This window comes from Nyctereutes procyonoides, unplaced genomic scaffold (genome assembly GCF_905146905.1).
Source record: "Nyctereutes procyonoides isolate TBG_1078 unplaced genomic scaffold, NYPRO_anot_genome, whole genome shotgun sequence".
In the NCBI taxonomy this organism is placed as follows: domain Eukaryota; kingdom Metazoa; phylum Chordata; class Mammalia; order Carnivora; family Canidae; genus Nyctereutes; species Nyctereutes procyonoides.
In genome coordinates, this window is record NW_026575131.1 from 57,128,464 (window position 1) to 57,153,610 (window position 25,147).

Below are 25,147 nucleotides of genomic sequence, written 5' to 3' on the forward strand. Positions count from 1 at the left end.
GCAAGAACAAAGTTTATACTGTATCCAGGCCTGATTCATTCAGATGAACCAGTTTTTAGCATCCCCACATAAAAAGTCTGGGATCTTTTTATACCATGAGATAGATTCAGGGTGATCCCAACTATATAAAAAGATTCTATGGGGGTCCCCGGGTGCCTCACTGGCTTAGTGCCTGCCTTCAGCCCAGGGAGTAACCCTGGGGTCCCGGGATCGAGTTCCGCATCGGGCTCCCTGCAAGGAGCCTTCTTCTCCCTCTGCCTGTGTCTCTGCCTCTCTCTGTGTCTCTCATGAATAAATAAATAAAATATTTTTAAAAAAGATTCTACTGTTTGTAAAAAAACAAATGAGGAACAAAAGGCCAATAAAGAAATACACTAAAGCATTAACACTAGTTATTTTCGGAGAGTTAGACCACAGGTGATCGTCATATTCTTTTTTGCATTTTTCTGGTATTTCCATGATTCCTTCCTTTATTTTTCGTACTTTATTTATTTATTTATTTATTTATTTATTTATTTATGAGAGACACAGAGAGGGCAGCCTCGGGGGCGCAGTGGTTTAGTGCCGCCTGCAGCCCAGGGTGTGATCCTGGAGACCCGGGATCGAGTCCTGCGTCGGGCTCCCTACATGGAGCCTGCTGCTCCCTCTGCCTGTGTCTCTGCCCCTCTCTCTCTCTGTATTTCTCATGAATAAGTAAATTAAAAAAAATCCTTAAAAAAAAAAAGAGAGACACACAGAGAGAGAGAGACTCAGGGTTGTCATGAGAAGTGAGGGACAGTGCAAAATTAAACCGTGGAGCCCTTTGTTCCAAAATTATTACCCATGTCAAGATTGTGACAGCAGAGCCTGAAGTCTAGTGCTGGGCCCTGGATGAGCCCTTGGACGGCGCCCAGTGACGCTGGCTGCAGGTGGGATCCACAACAGGGGGGCCCATTCCAGGTCTGCTTTGGGGGTGAAGAGCTGATCAGGGGGTTTGAACTGAGACTGGACACCGAGGTGGGATGCCTGGCCTGGGGCTGCCCTGGGTGTCATTGGGCCGTGCACCCCTGCCCCCAACAAAAATCCCTTCTCCGTGGCAGTGAGCAGGCCTGAGCCCGCGGGTGTGTGTGTGTGTGTGTGTGTGTGTGTGTCTCCCAGACACTTATCAGGTGCTAAGTCGTCGCAGATGTTGTGGGAGCGTGTCCTGGAGTCCTGTGTGCAGGTAAGGGCCCCGGAGAGCCTCAGCCCACCTGCGGGGATGACCCGTCTACCCAGGGGTCGCCTGCCTGTGGCTCCAGACCCCAAGACGCTCTTCCTGACTCCGGCTCGGGTCGCAGCCCCTCCTGCAGGAACCCCTCCGCCTGGCTGCCGCCCTCCCCCCGCCCCCGGGTTTCTGCTCCCCCGCCTCCCGAGTCCCCTGCTGCTGGGGCACCCGGCACCTCGCCCCTGCGCGGGCCCGCGGGCTGCCACCGGCCGCTCCGCCCGGCTGCACCTGCCCCAGGGCTCGCTGGCTCCGCTCCTCCCCCGCCCCCGCGCCTTGGCCACGCCCCCGCGCTCTAGCCCCGCCCCCGCGCAGCTGGCCCCGCCCATCCGCTCCCCCGGCCCCGCCCCGGCCCCGCCCCGGCCCCGCCCGCCCCGCCCACCGCCCCGCCCCGCGGCCGCCGCACCGACAAGATGGCGGCGGGTGGGAGCGGCGGGCGCGCGTCGTGCCCGCCGGGGGTCGGCCCGGGCGCGGGGGGCGGCCCGGGGCCCAGCGCCAACGCCGCCGCGGCCCCCGGCAACGCGGCCGCCGCCGCCGCCCCGGCCCCCGCCGCCCCCGGGCCGCCCCCCGCGCCTGCGCCTGCGCCGGGGCCGGGGCCGGGGCCGGGGCCGGGGCCGGGGTCGGGGCCGGGCGCGCAGGCCGCGGCGGGCGGGGAGCGGGCGGCCGAGGAGCCGGGGGCGGCGGCGCTGCTGCGCGAGCCCGTGTACAACTGGCAGGCCACCAAGCCCACGCTGAAGGAGCGCTTCGCCTTCCTCTTCAACAACGAGGTGCTCTGCGACGTGCACTTCCTGGTGGGCAAGGGGCTCGGCGCGCAGCGCATCCCGGCGCACAGGTGGGCCCCCGCCCCGCAGGCCCCCGCCCCCGCCGCCCGCCCGCTGACCCCCGGGACCCCCCGCCCGCTGACCCCCGGGACCCCCCGCAGGCCCCCGCCCGCTGACCCCCGGGACCCCCCGCCCGCTGACCCCCGGGACCCCCCGCAGGCCCCCGACTGGCGACGCCCCCCCTGCCGCCCCGTCCATGCTCTCCAGGCACCGCCACCCACCCGCTGCCCCGTGACCCGCACCAGGGGCCCATCCTCTCCTCCGCGGGGTGACGCTCAGTGCCCCGAGCCCTGACCCCCCAGCCCCCAGGCCTCTCCGGCTGGCCCAGGCCCCGTCCCCAGGCCGCGGGGCGGGGGGGGGGGGGCTGCTGTCAGACCTGGTCACTCGGGTGTCCCCACTGTCCTCCAGGGAGCTGGGGGTGGGGCCGGCTGCGGGGGCTGCCCCTGGCCTGGAGGTCCGCAGCCTCCCTGCCCCCCCCCCCCACATGTGGCCTTTCTTTCACCTGCGCCGTTTGAGATTTTTCTTTCTGGCTTTTTCTTGGTTATTTATGTGTAACTGGATCTAGATTCCTGTCCGCAGAAGGTTCCAGGCCTGTGGCTGGGTCCCCAGGACCTCCCGTGGCCCCTCCCTCCCTGTGTGTGTGTCCCTGCCGCTCGCCCTCCCGCAATGCCCACGCGGGCCTCACCCGCACCCAAGCCTGCAGTAGGGGGGCTGGTCCGTGTGCCACCTCACCCCCCACTTCCTCCCTCATGCCCGCCCGGCTCCTAAATACTGCTCAGCCTGGCCTTAAAGGCTGTTCCCCTTCTCCACCAGTCTTGAGGGGACACATGGAAACATGAGATGCGTCCGGCGAGGCTGCATGAGCTCAGGTGCCTGTGACCCGAGCCCCTGGGGGATGGGGCCAGGTGGGCGCAGCCGGAAACCCCACAGGGAGCTGGAGAGGGGACCTCAGGGTTCCTTCTTCAGGGGAGCAAGCCCCCCCCCCGCACCTCTAACCTCAGGACCTGTACTCGACTGTGTGCCTATTGGTGAAGTAGGATGAGGGAGGTGGGCCTGGGGACCCCAGGGAAGGGGGGGCGGGTGTGGAGTGGCTGGGAGCAAGCGCTCTGCCGATAAGGTCAGCGGGCATATTTGGTGAGATTTTCTGGGAGCAGGAGGGGGATACAGGCCCCAGCAGGGGATGATGGGGATCCATATCCTGAGCAGGGTGGGGGGCAGGGGCTGGAGACCGGAGGAGCTGGGCCCGCAGGAGCCAGGCAGGGGCAAGGGGCAGGAGCGCCAGAGGGACAGCGTCCGCCCTGAAGGGGGGAGCGGCCACAGGTGGAGCCCACAGGCACCTGGGGGGCGGTAGGAGCAGCAGCGGGGGGCTCAGGCTCCCCTGAGGGGGGTGGCAGCGGCGGACCCCGACCCAGGCTTCAGCATCCTGGGGTGGCCGGCAGTGGCAGGGACACCTGGAGGGCGGAGCCCCCTGGCCGCAAGCAGGCCTTGGCCCTGTGTCCTGGTCTGTGGCAGGCGGGACCCAGCGGTGGGACGGGGGTGGGGCTTAAGAATGAGCCTCCCCGCAGGTGGGGTCTGGGATGAGGCTCCCCTGGGCGCGGGGTGGGGGCTCCACCTGACATTCGCCTGCAGACTGGCCCACCCGCGGACCCGTGCTTCTCAGGCCCCCGCGGCTCCGTGCCGGAGCCTGGCTCCCCGGGAGCACCTTGCGGGTCCCTGCAGCGCCGATCGTCCCCCGGGCCCTTGCTGCCTGCGTGTGCGTGACGTCAGCGGGTCCAGGTCCGGCGGATGGCCCGCTCCTGTCCCGTTGCCCCGGCATGATGCCGCACTCCAGACTCGACTGACAGAAGGTTCTAGTTCTTTTTGTTTTCAGCCTTTGGGATGTTATTTTGTACCCAGTGGTGAAATGTTACCTGTGGGGATGAGGCAGTGACCCTGGGCTTCCCGTGCCTCAGTTTCCCTGCCTGTGAGCCAGGGCTGACCACTCAGATGCCTCCACCCCAGGACCTCTGTGAGGATGGACTTGGTGACCCAGCCAGTGGTTATCAGCTGGGCTGGGGTGAGCTTGAATACAGGGGGGCACCTGCTCCAGGGCTGACGTCAGCGGCCCGGAGGCCGTGGTGGGAGCAGCAGTGGCTGCATCCGGGCGGGGGATGGGGGCTCGGAGCCCCGCTGGTGCAGGGGTGCTCCCCGCCCGGCCCCCGCCCCCCCCTGCTCCTTAGGGCTGGATCTGGGGACTTGCTGGTAGAGAAGTGAGCGGAAAGCGGCGGACGGTAACGCAATGGTGGGGAAGGCAGATGTACCCCCTTAGCCGGGGCTCGAGGTCAACCTGAGAGTCATGTCGGGTGGCTTCAGGGGCCCCTGGTGGGATGGGACCTCAGGGCACCTGGCCTCCGTGTGTTCTTGCCCCAACCCATAACCCCAGGGTAGTGGGTTCAGGGTTCACTGTTGGCCCCACAGATGTGTGTCCCCGTCCGCGTCCCTTAAACCGCGAGTGTGACCTGATTTGGAGAAAGGATCTTGCAGAGGTGATTAAGGGAAGGGTCTGGAGACGAGCTCATCCGGGTTATCCGGTGGGCTCTAAACCCAGTGACACGTGTCCTCCTAAGAGGCACAGGGGACAAGCCCCGTGGTGAGCATGGGGCAGGCACTGGGGTGCTGTGGCCGCTCACCAGGAGCCCCAGACCCGGAGCTGGAAGGGGCAGGGAGGACCCTCGGCGGGGCCCTGCCCACCTCCGTCTGGGACTTGTGCTCCGGGACTGGGAGGGGGTGAAATGCTGTTGTCTCGGGCCGCTCAGCCGTCCCGGGAAACCGAAATACCCAGACCGAAGAGCACCCGACAAACCCACATCGGGGACTTGCAGCGGGACACCTGGCCAGGTGGCTGTCAAGGTCACGAGAAGCCCGGAAAGGTGACTCACGCTAGAGGCACCTGAGGAGGTGACCGGATGTCACGTGGGACCCCAGGTGGTATCCCAGGGTGGAGGGAGGTGACGGGCACCCCCGCTGAGGCTGACCCCAGAAAGCAGAGTGGGGGAGGGGCTGGGGGAACTGCAGGGCAGGCCCTCCCGTCGGGGCCCAGGGCCCGGGTTGGGTGGGCGTGGGCCGGGCTCACAGTGGCTTGGGCGCTGGGTGCAGGCTGGTGGGGGGACAGGGCGCTGGGCCCTCCTAGAGGCTGTGCTTGGCCTCCGCCTTGTACTTGGTCCCCCCTTTGGCTCTGAGCCCGTGATGACGGGCACCCCCGTCGTGGCGCGCAGGGCCGGGAGGAGGCCCCGCGTGTGGCTGGTGCCCCGGGAGGAGCTCTCGGCCTGACCCGGCTGCGCCGAATCGGCGTGTGTGCACGTGTGGGCGGCTCCGAGGACGTCCTGAGCGCCCCGGGGGGGCAGCACTCCTGGGTGAGGGGTCGCAGGGCCGGAGCCGCCCACGGACGGTTCACTCGCGGGCGCTCCACCCAGGTCTTGTTTCACTGATTGCTCCCGCAGGATCGGAGCCTGCTCCGGTGTTGTCAGGACCGCTGAGGCCCGTCCCCAGTTGTGCTTTGTCCCGACTTCGGGCTGGTCCCGGTCGCCCATGGGCATCGTCGCCCCCGCCCCACCTGCGCCACACACGCCGGCCGCCCGGTGGGCGCACACCGCCTCCGGCCGCTTACTTCGTGGTGCCCAGCGGGCCGCAGGGGCGGTGTGTGCGGCAGGGACCCAGCACAGCCGCGTGTGCAAATAAACCTTTATTTGCAGAAACAGTGTCGGGGTCGTCCGGCCCCCAGGCAGGCGGGGCCCCGAGGCCTCTGGAGTCAGCGCGTCAAGTGCTGAAGGAATTTCCTGGGGCGATGGCCCTGGCGTACCAGGCTGGGGAGAGTGGGGCGCGGGGTGGGAGTGGGAGCGCTCTCCGTTTGTTCAGGGCATTTTCTCGTGTTCCTAGGATGGTTTTGCACGTTTATAGCTGAGTTTTGCTCACTTCTTTTTTTTCCTTTTTGTGAATGACGTTCATCGCATATCCAGGTTCTTGCGGGGAAGCTGAGTGGTCCCGACCTGTTTACGTCTACCTGATGTGAATGATTTCTGTGTGAACCCTTGTTCGTGTTCACGGCCGTTCAGTGGGTTCTGTGGTCTGGCGCCGTCCGGTAGACTTTTCTATGATCCTGGGAAGGTTCTAGGTTTATGTCATCCTGCGCTAGCTGCACGTGGCGACTTGAAATATAGCTGTCGGAACTGAGGAGTTGTACTTTTAAATTAATTAATTTTGAAAGATATTATTTATTTATTCATGAGAGACCCAGAGAGAGGCGGAGACAGAGGCAGAGAGAGAAGCAGGCTCCACGCGGGGAGCCTGATGCGGGACTCGATCCCGGGACCCGATCCCAGGACCCGGGGTCACGCCCTGGGCTGAAGGCAGGCTCTCCACCGTGGAGCCCCCTGGGCGTCCACTCCCCTAACCTAATTTAATCTTAATTTGGATTTATTTATTTTTTAATTTTTTTAAAAAATTTTTATTTATGTATGATAGTCACAGAGAGAGAGAGAGAGGCAGAGACACAGGCAGAGGGAGAAGCAGGCTCCATGCACCGGGAGCCCGACGCGGGACTCGATCCCGGGTCTCCAGGATCACACCCTGGGCCAAAGGCAGGCGCCAAACCACTGTGCCACCCAGGGATCCCTTAATTTGGATTTAAATGGCCTGTGTGTCCAGGAGCAACCACGTTGGACGGCGCAGCCCTAGAATTTCAACATTGGGAAACCAGGTCCCGTGCAGCTGGTTCCCCTTCCTCCCTCCTGTTTCTGCCTCCCGGGCTCCTCCTCCGGCGCGGGTGGCTCTGCTCCCCGGGGGGCAGGAGCCCCTGTGCTTTCCCAGACAGGTGTGGCCCGGGTGCTGGTGTGCTCCCTGCTGGCTCAGTGTCCGTGGGGCAGGGTGCAGGGAGCCACCAGGCCCCTTCCGCGGAGTGGCCTGTTGGCCTGACCGTGTCCACACAGAAGGCGGCGAGGGCAGTGTGAGCGGGGCCGCCGCCCCCAGAGCTCGCCTCCTGCGTGCTCGCCGTCCCGACCCGCCGGCCGTTCTCCAGTTCTGCTGACTTAGGAATTCCATGTAATCAGAGTGCGTCATCTTCGGTCTGGCTTCTTTATGGTTTTGGAGATCCATCCACGCGGTGTGCGTATCCCTACGTTCGGCCCTTGAGCGACGCGGGTGGGTGGAGGCGCCTCCCCCGCAGCCAGAAGTCCGGGTGTCGCGTTCCAGGCCTCAGAGCTCACCTGCCGCCGCCTGGGGTGGACGGGGAGCCTGGGGCAACGCGGACCGTGGATTAACACGGGTCCATCTGCGTCCCGGATCGTGTGCTGTGTCCGTGGATTGGAGGGCATCGTCAGGACGAGCGGGACGGTGCTGCCCTCGCCGAGGAGCAGCCGCGCCCTGAAGCCCACGCGGCTCAAGGGCCAGCCAAGCGCGGCTCCTTTTCCTTTATGTTTTAATTTAGTTCCGTCTCCGTGGGGGGAGGGGATCCCAGGCAGGCTCCCCGCTGGGCTGCTCCGCCCTCCCGTCTCGGGGCGAGTCTGCCCAGGTCGCTGTGACTTCTGAAATGGGGGCTTCCCTTTGGGGAGAGGTTTCCCGGGCTGCTGTGTGTCCCCGCCCCTCCGTGCGGCGCGTTGGCGCCCGCGGCCCCGAGGATGTCATCCGGGCGTCCGAGCCGTGTGTCTTCGCCACGGCAGACCGCCTTGCAGACCCTTCACGTCCGTGGGCTCCCCGCGCCCCGGGGCCCTGGCTCGCGGCTTCCTTCTGCCCGGTGGTTGGGCCTGCCCCCCGTTGTCCGGGCCCCTGGGCCGGGAGCCCCCTTCGCCGTCTGCCTTGGGCGTCTGGGGACGCGGCCGGGCGGGCCCGTGACCATCCCTGATGCTGGCGCCCTCGGACTGCCTCGTCCTGCCCTCGGGCCTGTTGGGCTCACCTGTGGCCCTCCCCAGGGCTCAGCTGGGGGAGGACAGTCCCGGTCACGGTGGCTTTCTGTGTCGTCGCTGCCTCCGCGTCTGGTCGCCGAATTCTAGAGGGAGGCGCCGTCCCTTCTCCCTTGTCCCCACTCGCTAATGACATGCTGGTCCATCCTCACGGCCTCCGGGCTCTGCCTCACCATCTGTCTTACCGCGTGGCGCCCCGGATGTGGCCGCCGGGAGCGCTCGGCCTTGGCGCCGCGTCCTCCAGCGCGGGTCCCGCGGCCCTGCGGTCCTGCCCCCGGGCCTTGGCCTCCCCGGTGCGTTGCTGTGGGTCGCGGGTGCGGGGCTTCCCTGGCCCCCAGCCACACAGACCGGCCCGGCCGCCGCCCCTCGGGGCCCCTGTCCCCGCCTCGTTCAGGTGGCTCGTCATTGCTCTGCTCTTAAAGTTTTTAAATCCGGGTGAAATATTCGTAACATGAGATTCACCGCCGTAACCGTCTGCGTGCACAGCCCGGGGCCGGAGCGCGCTCACCCCGCCGCGCACCACCCCCACTGTCTCCAGAACCTTCCATCTCCCTACATGGAGCCCCCGCCCCCCCCCCGCCCCCGGCTCCCACCACGTCCTGTCTCTGTGGATGGGCCTCCTCTGGGGACCTCCTGGGAGTGGGGTCCTGCGGGAGGAGTCCTTCTGGGTCTGGGTCCCCTCCCTGAGCCCGGTGTCCTCGGGGTCCGTCCACGTGGGGGCAGGTGTGGGGCCCCTTCCTGCCCGGGGCTGGGTCACATCCCGGGTGTGGACGGACCGCTCTGCTCCCATGGATGGACACCCGGTGCTGCCTGTTTTGGCCACGGGGACGCCAGCTCTGAACACAGACGTGCCCTGGGTGTGAAACCTCTGAGTCACGTGGTGCTGGTATGTGGCCATCAGAGGAGCCGCAGCCACACCAGGGTCCTGCTGTCTCTGCATCCGTGTCACCTTGTCATGGTCTCTGAGTGTCCTCTGGGCCGCCGTTGGCAGGCTGAGCTGGCGTCTCCCCGGGGCACCTGCACCTGGGAGGAGGGACCGTGACCCGGGGGCCAGCAGGCGGGGGGGCTGAGGTAGGGGTGAGGAGAGGGCCGGGGGGCGGGGGGGTAGTGGTATGGGGCCGATCTGCGGCCCGTGCGGTGGCCTGTCCAGGGCCCTGTGACAGCGTCAGGCGGGGGTTGCACCCCCCCAGGTGCGGGCAGCGGCCTCTCCTGCAGGCGATCAAGGTGCTTGTTTAAATCTGGAAAGAAAGGAACAGGAAGGCACCTGTTTAGGATGGATGGCGGGATGGATGGCCTGTGGGAGAGCAGAGGGGCCGGCCGCCCGCCCCAGTGAGCGCGGGGGGGCGGGGGGAGGCCAGGGTGGAGAGCAAGGAGGCCCGGGTCGCAGGCCGCACTGCCTCCCGGGCTCCGGGGGGGCCCTTCCTGGCCCCGCTCCTGGGGCCTGCGTGTCCCCGGGTGGTGGGCTCGTCCCCCGGTGTCTGCGCCTGTGTCCCGAGGCCCCTCTTACGAGGACGCGGGCATGGGGTCGGCCCCCGTAGGACGGAGACTGTTTCCAAGTGAGACCCTCCTGCGGCTCTCCGGGTGGACGTGACTTTGACTTTGGGGGAGGCCGTTCGCCCCGGTGTCCTCGGTTCCCATCGGGCCGTCTCGGGTCTGGTCCTCGGGCCCGGTCAAGCCCCGCGCGCCCTGCGGCCCCCTTGGGGCTGGGAGATGCGCCCGGGGGGAGGAGATGGTGGGGGCTGGGGCAGGGCGGGGGCCTCCAGCCGGGGTCGCGGGAGCCTTGGGCAGGCTGCTCTGAGCCCTGCGTGTGTCGGGGTGGGGACCCCGGGGTGGGTGTGACGCGGGGCCCGTGGACCTGGGTCCGGCCCTCATGGGCGTCCAAGGTGGGGGGGGGGCAGCGCCAGCCTGGGCTGGGTCAGGAGGCCCCCGACCCCCCAGCCCCGGGCAGGGGTCCAGCGGGGTGCCTCACGGCTTGTCCTCACCCACGGGGTGCCTGTCCTCGAGTGGAGAGGACACGGCCGGTGGGGCCCACATGGTCACCTCGCGGCCACCACCTCGTAACGCTGCCTGGGCTCCTGCCCTTCCCTGGGCCCCCGCCTGCCCGGGGCCCTGCCAAGCCTTCCCCGACTCCCCCCCAGGCCGTGCCCTTGACCGGGTCTGCCCCCTGGGCGAAGGCGGGATGGGCGCTGCGGGGGCGGGGGGTGCGGGGCGGGGATTGCACGTGTCCGCCCGCCCCTCGCCACCTTCCTTCTGGAATCATCTGCCAGCAGTGCTCGCGGCCGGTGTCTGCTCTGTGCTGGGCCCCGGCGCCCCAGACTCGGGGCCGGGAACCGGCGGGCGCGTGGAGGGTCACCGGGCTCCTCTCTGACGCCAGGTTCGTGCTGGCCGTGGGCAGTGCCGTGTTCGACGCCATGTTCAACGGGGGAATGGCCACCACGTCCACGGAGATCGAGCTGCCCGACGTGGAGCCGGCCGCCTTCCTGGCGCTGCTCAAGTAAGACTTTCTAGATCTTTCACCGTGGGGTGGGGCGGGGCAGCCTGTCGCTGTCAGAAAGTAGCCGGAGGTAAGGAGACTCCCAGGGACAGCGCCTGAGCCCCGGCCCCGCGGGATCTCCAGAACCGCCTGTGCAGCGGGGGGGGGGGGGGGGGGGGGGGGGTGCCCTGGAGGCCCCGCCCCACTGTCACGTGTGTGTATCTCGACGTGTGCTGCACACGCGTACGGCTCACCCATTCCCGGTGTGCTCCGCGCTGGTCTCCACTGCGTCCCCAGGGTTGGCGTCTCTCTGCACCTGCTAACGCCACCTCCCGTCACCCCCCAGCCCCCGGCCCCCCAGCGCCCCTCCCCGTCCTGGATGGGTCATACCCGTGGACTCACACCCCGTGGGGCCTCCTGTGTCTGGTCCCTCCAAGAGCGTCGGGGGCGCGGGCGCGTCCCGGGCGAGTCCCCGTTCTCACCCTGTCGTCAGCAGGGGCTTTGGAAGAAGTGAGGTCACCTCCACCTCCAGGTTTTCCTTCTTGAGCCTCAGCAACATTCCCTCCCGGGGCTAGTGGAAGAGCAGCGGCGCGTGGGGCGGGGGCGGGGCGGGGCGGGCTGCGGCGGAGCAGGGCTGAGGGGCCCCGGGGCGGCTGTCCCCAGGGGCTGTCCCCACTCCGCGGGGCGCGGGCTCCAGCTTCCAGAAATGCCGAGGGTAAAGGGCGTGGGGACTGACAGTCTGCCCCACGCAGGTAAAACATCTTTTGAAACGCAGAGTTTTTTTCTCTTATGATTATAAAGATGACGTAGGCTCGCAGAGGGAGAGGAAGGAAGAAGGAAGGAAAAGATAGAGAGGGGAGCTGCCCCCATCCGCCGTGCCCACGCGGGAGGCCTGCCTGTGCGTCTGGGGCGGCCGCCCTCTGCCCTGTGCCCTCCTCCCTCCCCCCTCCCGCCGGCACAGCTCACTGATGGGCAGCAGTTTGGGGAACAGTCTCATGGGTTTGTCGTCCCGTAGCTCCTCAGGTTGCCTACACCTGGGGCACGTGGACTCCGTCTCCACCACTCACCCTGCCGCTGCCATCGTGAAAGCAGCCACGAGGATTTGTAAACGGTGGGGGAGGCCATGTGCCAATAAAACTTCATTTACAAAACAGGTGACAAAACCATGACGAGCTATCGAGCTATCACTTCGTACCCACCAGGGCAACTGTGATGAAAAACAAAAGGAAGGAACAAGGATCAGTGAGGGGTGGGGGTTGGGGCCCTTGTGCACGCGGCCGGGGGGGACGTGAGACGGGCCGCCTCTGCGGGAGTCAGGAGGGCCCTCAGGAGGCTTGCACGCAGGTCACGTGGGACCCAGCAATCCCACTCCTGGATATCTTTTTTTTTTTTTTAAGATTTTATTGGACACCTGGGGGGCTCAGCAGTTGAGTGTCTGCCTTCGGCCCAGGGCGTGACCCCGGGGTCCCGGGACCGAGTCCCACATCCGGTTCCTCGCAGGGACCTGCTTCTCCCTCTGCCTGTGTCTCTGCCTCTCTCTGTGTCTCTCAGGAATAAATACATGAAATCTCCGAGGCGGGACTCAATCCCAGGACCCCGGGGTCACATCCTGAGGCCAAGGCAGACGCTTAACCACTGAGCCACCCAAGTGTCCCCACTCCTGCAGCTCTAGGAGAGTCCTAAAAGCAGGGGCTTGCACACCCGTGTGCACAGTAGCATGATCCACACAGGGGGACACAATTCAAATGTCCATGCACAGATGAAGGCTAAGCACCACGTGTCTGTCCACACGCTAGAATGTTAACGTGGACGGACCTCAAGGACACCGGGCTCAGGGAGGGGACCCAGACCCAGAAGGACGCCTCCTGCAGGACCCCACTCCCAGGAGGTCCCCAGAGGAGGCCTGTGCACAGAGACAGGACGTGGTGGTGGGAGCCGGGGGGGTAGGGGGGTTAGTGCTTCCTGGGGACGGGGTCTCCGTGTGGGGAGATGGAAGGTTCTGGAGACGGTGGTGGGGGTGGGTGCAGGGTGGGGTGAGTGTGCTTCGTGCCCTGAGCTGTGCCCCTACAGGGGGCTACGGTGGTATAATTCACGCTGTGTACATTTTTTTAAGGTTTTAAGTGATTTGTGTCCCCGATGTGGGGCTTGCACTTGTGACCCCGAGATGACACGCTGCATGCTCTTCTGACTGAGCCAGCCAGACGCCCCCACGTTGTGTGTATTTTATTGCTATTTTAAAAATAAATAAAAGAGACGTTCACTAAAAAACACAGACAGGTGACAGGTTACAATTTGCCAAAACCCTGGCTTCCACTGAACTGCAGCGGGCTGCCTGTCTCCGGCCACAGCCTCCCTCTGGCTCCCCGGGGTTCAGGTCCCTACTGCTGAGCTGCCCCCCCAGGGTCGATGCTGTCCTAGCTGGTGTGTGAGGGGCTCCGTCCTGGCACCCGTGCTGGCCGTCCTGGTCACAGGTGTCCCCTGCTGCACTGCTGACCTCGGGGTTGGGGCCTGGGCGCTGTGGGGTGTCGAGCAGCCTCCCCGGTCACCTCGGGTCTGGGGTCTCCCTGACCCCACAGGATTATAGCTGCTGACGTGTGGGGCTGTGTTTGGCTTCTGGCACATTCTCCGGGGGACGGGGGACCCCGGACATGGGCCCACCCTTCCAGGCTTTGCTCCTGCGGCTCCTTCATTCTGCATTCCCGCTGGCTTCGTACGAGGGACCTGATTCCTCCACCACCTTGTTTTTAAAAAATTTACCCCACTGTCCTGCTTCAAGTCCGGAGGTGGCGCTGGTCATGTGTCCAGGACCTGACTCAGGCTGGCGTTTCTGGTCCTGTAACGTCCAGGCCCGGGGATGAGGAGAGCTCCGGGCATCCCGGGGCAGAGGCCTCCGGAGGGGCCGGTGGCCTTGGGCACTGGGGTCCTGGCCTGGGGGGGTCCCGCCGGGAAGGAAGCGGGCCTGCTGGATAGACCCGTGTCCTGGTGGCCGGTGGGTGGGGTCGCCGCCGGCTAGTCTGGCAGATAAGGGTCTTTGCCAGGTCCTATCTGCGGGGCACAGCGACGGGTGCCGGTTCTGGAAGGCTCTCCGGCTGGGCCGGGGGGCGGGGGCTGGAGCGGCGCCTGCCAGCTGCGTCCGCTGGTCCTAGTGTCCTGTCCCCTTAGGTTTCTCTACTCGGATGAGGTTCAGATCGGACCCGAGACCGTCATGACCACGCTGTACACCGCCAAGAAGTACGCGGTGCCCGCGCTCGAGGCCCACTGCGTGGAGTTCCTGAAGAAGAACCTCCGGGCTGACAACGCGTTCATGCTGCTCACGCAGGTGCGGGGGGGGGGGCATGCGGGGGTCCTGGGGGAGGCAGGAGTTCGGGAGGTTGTGGGGCGCAGGTGCACGGGGGTGGGGGACGCGAGGCCGGGTGAGGATGTGCTTGTGCAGGGCAAGGACATAGGTGCGTGGGCTCCGGCGAGGGGGGGATGAGGGGGCGCAGGGCAGGGGCGGAGGGGGCAGGTAGGGACACGGTGCGCAGGACTAGGGGAGGAGGTGGGTGTGCGGGCGCTTCAGGGCGCGATGCTGTGAGAACGCAGGTGCGCGGGGTGGGGGGGCGAGGAGGGACCCAGAGACTGGAGGCAGGTGAGGGCAGGTGAGGACGCTGGGACGGTGCAAGATGTGGGGGGCGGGGACGGGAGCCAGGGAGGCCCCCGAGGGGGGTGGGGGGGCTGGCGAGGAGGCAGGTGGGGGGTTCGGGGAGTGGGTCTCCGTTTAATATCCCTTAGATTCTGCAGCCGAGCGCCTGCCCCCGCGCCGCGCGCTGACCTGGGCCTTCCAGCTGGGCGCCGGGTTTCCCGCAGGCGTTTGGAGGCCCCTCTTCAGGGTCACGGGTGGGGGAAAGGGTTTTCTCATTTCATTATTCGGTTCCTTTGAGAAGGTCGCTTTCAGGCCCCGTGGCGCCGGGTGTTGGGGTGGGGTTGGCGAGGCCTCGGGGGCACAGGCGGGCAGGGGACAGGCCTGCCGGGGCAGGGGGGCTGTCCCGGGGCGGCCCCCGCACTGTCTCCAGACGCGTGGGTCGTCGGGCGTCCAGGTTGCTCTGCGGGCCCTGAGCCAGGCCTGTCGGGAGGCCCGGAGCTGCCCCGGCAGCCAGGCCGAGGGTGACGTGAGCGGCCGTACGGTTGTGCTGGGCAGGAGCTGGAATCTTCGCCGCCGCCCCGCCCGGCCCCCCATCCTGTGCGCAGGTTCCCGACGGAGCCGTCTCCGGCGGTCAGGGCTGCACTGCGTCCTGTCCCCGGGCTTCCTGCCCCCCCGGGGCCTGTCCTGTCGGCCTCGGCCGGTCCCGGGGCTGCTCAGTCTGGGCACCGTGGCCCCCGCGGGACTTGAACTCCACGGAAGGTTTGAGCCAGAGGGCGTCTGGGGCCCCCGCCCGGGCAGCGTGTTGACGTGCTCCCCCTCGCCAGGCACGACTGTTCGACGAACCGCAGCTGGCCAGCCTGTGCCTGGAAAACATCGACAAGAACACCGCCGACGCCATCACTGCCGAGGGCTTCACGGACATCGACCTGGGTGAGGCCCCGGGGCGGGCCCGGGGTGGGGGATGGCGCCCGCCGAGGGCACGCGGGGCGCTGAGGTGTCCCCTCCCTGCAGACACGCTGGTGGCCGTGCTGGAGCGGGACACCCTGGGCATTCGCGAGGTGCGCCTGTTCAGCGCCGTCGTGCGCTGGTCCGAGGCCGAGTGCCAGCGGCAGCAGCTGCCCGTGACGCCCGAGAACAAGCGCAAGGTGCTGGGCAAGGCGCTCGCCCTCATCCGCTTCCCGCTCATGACCATCGAGGAGTTTGCCGCAGGTAACGGTGAGGGAGTGGGGGCCGCTCGGCAGGAGCACGGCCCCCGGGGGCCCCAGGTGTGACTCGGTCGTGGCGCTCCGGCGGCCGTCCCGAGCCAGCTGCGGGACACCGGTGTGCCCGTTTGCCGAGGACGCGCCCGCTGCGCTCGCGTGGACGGCTGGCAGCCCGTCGGTGTGAACACAGAACAGCCCACCGCCGCCCCCGATGGGCGTCTGGGTTTCCTTCCCTCCACGTCTCGAGTGTCCCTGTGTGTGCGCCCACTGAGGGCCCCATCTCGGGTTCGCGTCCTGGGGATGGGCCTGCGAGGGGTGGGAGGGGGCTGGCGAGGGGGCTGCCCGGCCGGGCTTCCTGCCCCGTGTGGACGCAGTGCTGGCAGCGGTGCCTGACTTGGGGCCGTCCCCCACCCGGGGCTGGAGGGTCCCTGACGAGGCCCCGTGTCAGCCTGGTAGCCGGCGCAGACCTAGGGTCTCGTGTCTCCATGCGCCCCGCTTCCCTGCTCGGCGTTGCCAGATTTAGCAACGACGGTAACTAGCTGTTTAGCGTGAGGATCTGCCGTGTGGGACGCACTGACCCTGCAGACGAGTCCTCTGACCTGAAGCTCAGGCTTCCGGGTCCCGCGTCGTAGCTGGCCTCCGCACGTCTCGTCAGCGTGGGGGCAGAGCTGCGTCCGTTCCGGGATCGCCCGTGCACCTAACGCTTAGCGAGGCCGTGTGTGGGCCAGGCCCTGGCTGTACGCGGTGACCTCGGTGGCCTCGGTGGCCTGGTTGTTGGGGGCAGGGCGCTGTCCTGGGCTGGGAGCACCGTTGTGAGGAGGTGGCCCCAGATACGGCTCAGAGGGCCCGAGGGCACCAGGGTGCCGGAGACAGCTGCCCTGTCCCATCCCAACACCCCTGGGAGCCCTGCGGGGCCCCCATCTCCAGCCTGGCTTGCACCCCAAAACCGCTCTCTCGGGGGTCCACCTGCCTACCTGGCTGCTGAGCCCCCGGGGCCCCAAGCGCTGCAGGTGCCATCTGCTCGCCTTTGGCGTGGGCCCGTCCTGTAAGGCCCCCAGGCCGCGGTGGCCCCCTGCTCTGCCCGGGTCCCCGGGAATGGCACTGCGTGTGTCCTCGGGGCCGGGCTGGGCCTTCTGGGCCTGTGCTCCGTGGAGGGCGCCCACGGGGCCTCGGCCCTCGTCACTCGGCCCGTCGTAGAGGCGCCCCTGCTGCTGTGTCCCGCTGGAAACACGACACTAGAGAAGTTGGCACAGACTCCGCCGAGGCTCCCGCCGGCCGCGCCGCGCCCCCTGTACTTTGCTCCTGCATTCCCGACGCAGAGATTAAAAGAACCATATGGTTACCGGCCGCGTTCCACCTTGTACCTTCCTTGCTCTCCGTGGGGCTGGCGCCCCGGCCCCAGCCGCCGTGTCCGCGCGGTGCTGTCACCAGCCTGCAGAGACCCGCTCCCCGGACCCCCTCCGCCCCGGCCCGTCTCGGGGAGTCGCCCCCGCCCCCCGGGAGCCCGGGCGGGGCGGCCTTGCTGGGGGCCCCGCGTCCCCGCGTGCGCGGCCGCCCCGCTGGCGCCCGACCTCCGCCCCCTGTGCCCGCAGGGCCCGCGCAGTCGGGCATCCTCGTGGACCGCGAGGTGGTCAGCCTCTTCCTGCACTTCACCGTCAACCCCAAGCCGCGCGTCGACTTCATCGACCGGCCGCGCTGCTGCCTCCGCGGGAAGGAGTGCAGCATCAACCGCTTCCAGCAGGTGGAGAGCCGCTGGGGCTACAGCGGCACCAGCGACCGCATCAGGTGGGCCGGCGCGCCGGTGGGGGCCGCGGGGCCGTGGGGCCGGCCGCGGCTCAGCGCCCCCTCTGTCCGCCGCCCAGGTTCTCGGTCAACAAGCGCATCTTCGTGGTTGGCTTCGGGCTCTACGGCTCCATCCACGGGCCCACGGACTACCAAGTGAACATCCAGGTGCGCGCCCCCCCGCCCCCCCGCGGGCCTCCGTGGGGTCGGGGGCTGGTGAGCAGCGCCTGCTCCCCCCACAGATCATCCACACGGACAGCAACACCGTCCTGGGCCAGAACGACACGGGCTTCAGCTGTGACGGCTCCGCCAGCACCTTCCGCGTCATGTTCAAGGAGCCGGTGGAGGTGCTGCCCAACGTCAACTACACGGCCTGCGCCACGCTCAAGGTGCCCACCCCGACCCCAGAGCCTAGCGGGCCGGCGACTCCAGCTCTGCTGCCTCCTGGGGTCACGGGGGGCGGGGCCCCTGGGAGGGGCTGTGCGGCTCGCCCCCGCTGGGGCCCTGGTGCCTGACCGCAGGACCCCCCAACAGGGCCCAGACTCCCACTACGGCACCAAGGGCCTGCGCAAGGTGACGCACGAGTCCCCCACGACGGGGGCCAAGACGTGCTTCACGTTCTGCTATGCGGCCGGAAACAACAACGGCACGTCCGTGGAGGACGGCCAGATCCCCGAGGTCATCTTCTACACCTAGGCCACCCGGCCCGAAGCCACCTGATGCAAGTAGGCCGCCCCCACCCACGCCGCGCCCCCGCGGTCCCCATGCTGTGTGCGCTCCCCGCCGCGGTCCCGGGCGTCAGGAGAGGGTCTCTGCTCCGTGCGGCGAGCCTGGCCGCCTGCTGAGGAGCCGGCGGGGGCTGCGAGGCGGTCCCTCAGGACTCGGGGGGCAGGGCTGGCCTGGACCCGGCCCGAGCTGAGGGTCCACGGGCCCCAGTGCTGCCCGCCGCCCGCCTGGCCACAGGATTGATCGATTCCGCGTCACGTTCTCTCACCGCACACGGCAATGCACCCTGGATTCCCATTCCCCGGTAGGCGGGCTGTGGGGGCGCCCCTAGTGCGTTTGCTTGGGGTCTCGTGTTCTGGTCCGTTCAGTGGGGACGCTGAGGCCACGCTGACCCCGGCCCCCGGCACACTGGCCGAAGCCCCCCGACCCCGAGGTCCTGCAGGCTGGCTTTGTGCCAGGCCCAGGCCCACCCGGTGGGCCCCGTGAGCCGCGGGCGTGGACCTCAGGCCGTCTTCCCGGCCAGGCAGCGCCGGGGGTCAGCCATGGTGGCCAGGTCCCCGCCTGCCCCCTGTACATACTGCAGCCCTGCCCCACCCGGCCTCTGAGTGAGCACTGTGGCCAGAGGTGCTGGAGGGCGCAGCCCCTCCCCTGTCCCCCCCCCCACCCCCCCCCCCCGTGTTTCCACCCCAGTGATCTTCCTGGAAAGTCCTCCCCAAAGCCATGGAAGGTGTGCCCTCCTCACACCATACCCTCAAAGGATTTTTTTTAAATAAAGGAAAGAAACATAACCGCCCTGAGTGCTTCTTCCTGTCGGAGGCAATGGGGCAGGACCCTGGCAGCTGAGATCTGGCTCTTCGCTCTGCAGCCGTTTCTCCCACCTTAAGATTGGGGGCGCCCAGGAAGGGCCTGTGACTTCCGTCTGGGTCTAGAATCCGGCTCCTGACAGACGTCCCAGCCTCGGGGCACCCAGAGCCATTGGGCACTCTCCCCATGCCCTGTCCTCTGCACCAACTTCTGGTCTGCCCATCACACCCCTGCTGTCCAGCAAGGGGGGCCCCCAGGGAAGGCTCTGCTGCAGCGCGCCGCGCCTACACCTTGCTGGCTCTGCCCTCTGGCCCTGGGACCGCGCCTGGCACACGGGAGCTCCCTAGGCTGTGCCTGTGCAGCGAGGGTAACCTGACCCGGGCCCCCCACCTGGCTCCGCCCTGCGCGGCAGGGAGTTCCTGACAACAGGCAGAGAACAGGGCCTGACAGCTAAAAATCTACCCAAATGAATAAAGACATCAATCAGCACATTTAAAAATCTCAATGACCCAAAGTGAGATAAATTTAAAAATATTTTTAGAAATTAGGGCAGCCTGGGTGGCTCAGGGTTTAGCGCCTGCCTTCAGCCCAGGGTGTGATCCTGGAGACCCAGGATCAAGTCCCGCATCGGGCTCCCTGCATGGAGCCTGCTTCCCCCTCTGCCTGTGTCTCTGCTCCTCTCTCTCTCTGTCTCTTATGAATAAATAAAACCTTTAAAACAGTATTTTTAGAAATTAAAAAATAAAAATTCACATATGCTCAAACTGCTAAGAAATGGAAAAAAATCTGAAAAACAGGAGAGGAGCACCTGGGTGGCTCAGTTGGTTAAGTATCTGACTCCTGGTTTCGGCTCTGGCCATGATCTTGGGGTCATGAGATCGAGTCCTGCGTTGGGGTCTGCACTCAGTGTGGAGCCTGCTGGAGGCTCTCCCCCTCTGCCCCTCCCCTAACTGGTTATTGTACACGCTCTTTCTCACTCAAAATAAATAAATCTCTTAAAAAAAAAAAAAGAACTACACCACACTACAATTCTGTGCCCTTCAAAAATGAAAATAAATGCAATGGAAGTTAAAAAACACCAAGACAGGACCAAAACACCACGTCAGCTGTTACACACAGATCTAAACACCCCAATTAAAAGACTGTCAGACTGGATACAAAACCAAAACAAAACTACTTCCTAATTATAAGAGTCTCATTTTAATTACAAAGAAATAGAAAAACTGAAGATAAAAGACAGTAAGTTTCACTACACAAACACTACCCTTACGAGAAAGTCGGTGGCCGTCTGTATCTGGCAAAGGCGACTTTATTTTTTTTTAATATTTTATTTATTCATTTATGATGGACATAGAGGGGGGGTGGGGGCAGAGACAGAGGCAGAGGGAGAAGCAGGCTCCATGCTGGGAGCCCACGGTGGGACTTGATCCCGGGGCTCCAGGATCACACCCCGGGCCAAAGGCAGGTGCTAAACCGCTGAGCCACCCAGGGATCCCCCAAAGGCGACTTTAAAGCAGTGAGTGCCACTGGAGGTTAAGGACATCTCACAGCGAAGAGCAGGTCTATTTGACAGGAAGAGAGAACAGCCCTAAGCGTGTGCACCGTAGCATGGGTCTGAAATACCTAAATCCAGGGACGCTGGGGTGGCTCCGCGGTTGAGCATCTGCCTAGGGCTCAGGGCGTGACCCCTGGGGTCCTGGGATTGAGTCCCGCATCAGGCTCCCTGCATCGAGCCTGCTTCTCCCTCCGCCTGTGTCTCTGCCTCTCTCTGTGTCTCATGAACAAATAAAATCTTAAAAAACTAAAAAATATCTAAACCCAGAGTGAGCAGAACAAAACAGAGAAAGCTCTACTCCTAGTTGGGAATGAACAGCATCACACCTCTCCCAACAAAAAAGATTTTGCCCGATCAGCTCTATAGAATGCTACGCGCCGGTGGCGGTGGAGTCAAGCTGGAAATAAATCAGGAAGATAAAAAGAAGCAAGTTTACATGAACGTAGGCTAAAAAACCCTCTGATTATATTATACCCAAATTGTAGGAACCTGTTAAAGCAGAACTGGGGAGCGCAGCCCGGGGGGCTCAGCGGTTTAGCACTGCCTTCAGCCCAGGGCATGATCCTGGGGTTCCGCGATCAAGTCCCACGTTGGGCCCCCTGCATGGAGCCTGCTTCTCCCTCTGCCTGTGTCTCTGCCTCTCTCTCTGTCTCTCATGAATGAATAAATTAAAATTTTTTTTTAAAAGCAGAACTCGGGAAATTTATATTTTATGCATAGATTAGAAAAGAAGAAAGCTTTAAAATCAAAGGCCCTAAGTTTATATCTTAAGAAACTAGAACAGAAACAGCAAATTCAATTCCCAAAATGGGAAAAAAAATGAAACCGAAAATGAAGGAGAAAACAAACCATTAACTGCTTCCCTGATGGAATCCCAGCAAATGAACAAAGAGCAAAAACCGGTGACGTCAAGACTGAAAAGTGGACAGCACTACAGACCCTGCAGATACCGAAGACACAGAGGGGTTCTGGTTGGAGCATAGACAATCACGGCGGACCGTAACTTTAGCCGGTTAAAAAAAGACAGATCCACTGCAGAAATCATGCGTAGGTAGAGCCACTACTGCGAGCAGTCAGTCCTGGAGGTTCCCCAAAGAATTTAAAGTAGAAATACGTAACGCAGCAAATCCAGCTCTCGGTGTACAACGAAAGGAAATGGAGTTGGGATCCCAAACATCTGCACTCCGATGTTCAGTGTGTCATTACTAACAAGACGTGGAAATGAAGTGTCATGGGTGGATGGATGAAGAAAGTGTGGTATGTAGTGTGTATTTGTCACCTTTTATTTATTTTTAATTTTTTAAAAAAGATTTTATTTATTCATTCATGAGAAACACACAGAGAGAAGCACAGACACAGGCAGAGGGAGAAGCAGGCTCCATGCAGGGAGCCCGACGCAGGACTCGATCCCAGAATCCTGGGATCATGCCCTGGGCCGAAAGCAGACGGCTCACTGAGCCACCCAGGCATCCCAGTCACCGTTTTTGTTTTTTTGTTTTTTTTAAAGAAAAGCCCTGCCATCTGCAACAACATGCGTGACATTACACACAGAGACAAATGCTGTGTCATCTCTTACATGTAGAATCTAAAACTAAAGGTGAATTCACAGAACCAGGGAGCACACTGGTGGCCAGGGGTGGGGGGGAAATGGGCAGGGTGTACAGGTTCTGGGGGTGCACTGCACAGCCTGGCACCTATAGTTCGCACAGCCCGTGAACCTGAGAGCTGCTAAGGGGGGACCTGTGTTTTCACCGTATGCACACACGGTCAACTCTGAGTTGATGGGTGTGTTCATCACCCTGGCAGTGGGGGGTCTATGTCCTTTGTGTGTATGACCACAACTGAACATCCCAAATGGAAACAAAAAAAAAATTAAATATTTAATTGTAAACATATCAAAGGGATGTGGATGTTGAGAAATCGAGAGAGGCTGGGCTTTAGGTGAGGAGCCCCTGGCAGGTGAGCAGAGGCCAGCAAGTGCTCCGCAGGAGCGGATGGGGCTGGGCCAAAAGAATGCCCGCTGGGGCTGATGCCCGTGTGGGTTGGCGGAATGAACCACAATCTGGAGCAGCTCAAAAAAAATGACAGGTTTTCTCCCATAGGATTGTGCTTCACGCTTGGCTGGTGATGCAGTGTGGGTGGGGGTGGAAAGGCAGAGTGAAATCTGGTCTCTCCATGCGTGGAAGTCCGACTCCTGCTAGAACTCGGGGCTGGCAACGAAAACAAGGCAGCTCAAGACATGAATAAAGTTCAAGACGTGAAGCAGAGGCGAACTAAAGCTCAAGTGGAGACCCAGCCTGGCCAGTGGGCCCACGTCCCTCATCCAGGCCGGCAGAACAGGAAGGAGTGTGCTCTCACTGGGGCAAGTGTGCCTGGTTTTCGATGTTCAGACACAACGTCTGTGATGCAAAAACAATTCTGAAAAGGGAAGTCGGAAAATGTAACCTACAATCAAGAAGAAAAGAGCCAATAGGAGCAGACCTACGGGGGCCGCAGACGTTGAAATCCGAAGTCGAGGGCAAGTCACTGCTGTACATGTGTCAACCAGCACCGAAGTCACGGCGCAGAGGGGCGAAGAGATGGAGGGTTTCACCAGAGAAATCAAATCTGCAAACACAAGTGTGAACTCTAGAACAGAAAAATATCCAAAAAGAATAGACCGGACAGCTTAAGGGCACAGAAAGCACAACAAAAAAGACGAGTAAATTAAAAGCAGAGGGGGGGAAAGACAAGGAAAAAATATTAAACAAAACCCCCAGAGTATCAGAGGCCTTCGGGTCAGGTAACATGGTCCTACAGATCGGTAGCTGGAGCCCTGGGGGGCGGGCGGGAGAGCCACCAGAGGAACCGTCCAAGGCTGATGAAGGACAGAAGGACACCAGCCCCCAGCTCTGCGGAGCTCCGCGAGTGCCCCAGAGGCGAAGTACAGAGAAAACCACGCGGCACAGCCCGGTAACTTAGAGCCTTACAGGCCGCCAGGCAAAAAGGTACGGGCCTTTGAAGGGAACAAGGGTGACAACTCACCTCACATCAGAATCAACTGAATGATGTCTTTAAAACGCCGGAGGGGAAAAAAACAACAAAAAACCCCACCCCACAGAAAACGAACCCACCGGCGAAACTACAGTTCCGTTCCCGACAAAACACCCATTAACGCAGGCAAAGTATTCTCGGGCAGCCCCAAGTTGTGAGACTTCGTTGCGCGAAACCGCAGGCTACAAAAACACATCCCAGGGGGTCCCTTCAGGCTGAAAGGAGAGGGGCCGAGACGGAATCCCCGGTAGCAAGAAGCCTCGCGGGCGCTGTGGAGTCAGGACACGGTCACGTGTGTATACAGAACACGCACGCATCCAAGTGTATCCAACCATTATACGAAACAAATATAACAGGGAACTGTGGGCTCATAACATGTCAGAAATAAAACAAATGGCAAAAATAGCACAAAAGTGGGGTCAGTGGAGAACAGGAAATATCTGTGCACGCCAACACGCATCCGCACGTCTCTATTTTTGCATTTGTCCATCTGCTTCTATATTGGGAGCCACTGTCCGAGCTGACCCCCCTGGCTCTAAGCCCACCCCCAGGGCTCACGCTGGTCTCCTCTCAGGCTTGGGCTTCCGGTGGGTTATCTGTGCTGCTTCCTTCCCACCTTGGGCGCAGGTGCTCACCTGCAGTCACGGCCCGTCCATCCCCCAGGCGAGCCTGCCAGGGCTGCCGCTGGACGCCGGCTCTCTGAGGCCCGGACAGGAAGGCCTGGCGGCACGTGGACCCCGGCTCACGCCCACTCTATACGGAGCTTTTCCAAAGGCTGCTCGGTCGACACCTGGCGCCGTGGGTGGGTTTGGGAAGTCTCGTTGCTGAATCCCGTCGCCCTGGCAAATTACCTTCTTTCTGCCGCAGTCCCCAAGGGCCGCTGTCGTCTTCAGAACTGAATCGTGTTACTAGGAGATGCCTTGTAGGTGGCGGTCCTCAACATTTCCAAGGTGGCCATTCAGTGTGGTTAGGATTTTTCCTCTATCTGGAAAGTTCTCTCCAACAGTGGCTTTAAACGTTGGCTCCTTCAAAGGCTCTGCTAGCGTGCTGCTCCTCCATGGCCTGCCTCCCGCGCCTCTGCCTTCCTCCCACCACTCTCTCTTCTTGTCCTGCTCCCGTGTCCTTTCATAACCTTCCTTGGAGTCCTGGGCACCCTGCAGGTTCTCCCCCCATGTAGGGGGCGAAAATCGTTTTCCCCCTACAGTGCCTTCCTGAATTCAAGCTGTTACCACTGCTGGTTTTTGCCCATTTCTGTGTTTAGTTTTTGAATTTCTGATCAAGGTGCGTTTCACAAATCTCTCGGATTGCTGCTGGGAGCAAGTCTTACCGTCTTCTTCAGCTACCAAGCTACCTACCCAGGGAGGCTAGGTTTCCACTGGTCATGCTCCTTTCTCTGTCGCGTGCAGGGCCACGTTCTGGTTTTGCTAGGCATCCACATCCCCTTGCTTCTGGCCACATCACGCCAAGACCCCTTACAAGGGCACTGATCCACCACGGGACCCCCGCCCCACCTACATGACCTCACAGAAGCCTCACTGTCTCACAAAGACCCTGTCCCTCACACTGCCCCATCCCACTGGGGCTAGGGTCAACGTGGGAGCGTTGGGGGAGCACATGCAGTCCGAGGCAGCTACCAAGGAGATCACTTTTTCTCTGTGCTGCATTCAAGGCAACTCGTGAGGCTGTGCCGGGGCTCCCCACCGTCAGGTGCACTGGAGACCCAAGCATCCAGCTGCAGCTGCCCCCCGTTTCTCCTGGAAGAACAAACCATTTCGTTACAGTTTCAAATGTGTTTGTGTACAGCCAGGCCCAAGGGGACCTGTCTCTTACCTGTCTGTCCTCTCTCACCTGGACTAGGTCAACAGCTGTGCCCCAGCCCACAAACATAACCAAACCCAGCTCCGACACCGGAGTCCTCTCTTCTCTTGTTCTGACCACTTCTCCTGAGCGTCACCC

General features: G+C 63.2%; 1 protein-coding gene across 1 annotated transcript; it reads left to right on the top strand.

Moving 5' to 3' along the window:
* The first annotated feature begins 1,629 nt into the window (after positions 1-1,629).
* On the top strand, positions 1,630-19,271 carry BTBD2 (BTB domain containing 2). Its single transcript, XM_055343524.1, has 9 exons — positions 1,630-2,072; positions 10,369-10,488; positions 13,630-13,786; positions 14,914-15,019; positions 15,101-15,298; positions 16,884-17,076; positions 17,154-17,241; positions 17,316-17,462; positions 17,608-19,271. The coding sequence occupies exons 1-9, from the start codon at positions 1,654-1,656 to the stop codon at positions 17,767-17,769; spliced, it is 1,590 nt and encodes a 529-aa protein (XP_055199499.1). The 5' UTR covers positions 1,630-1,653; the 3' UTR covers positions 17,770-19,271.
* Positions 19,272-25,147: the final 5,876 nt, after the last annotated feature.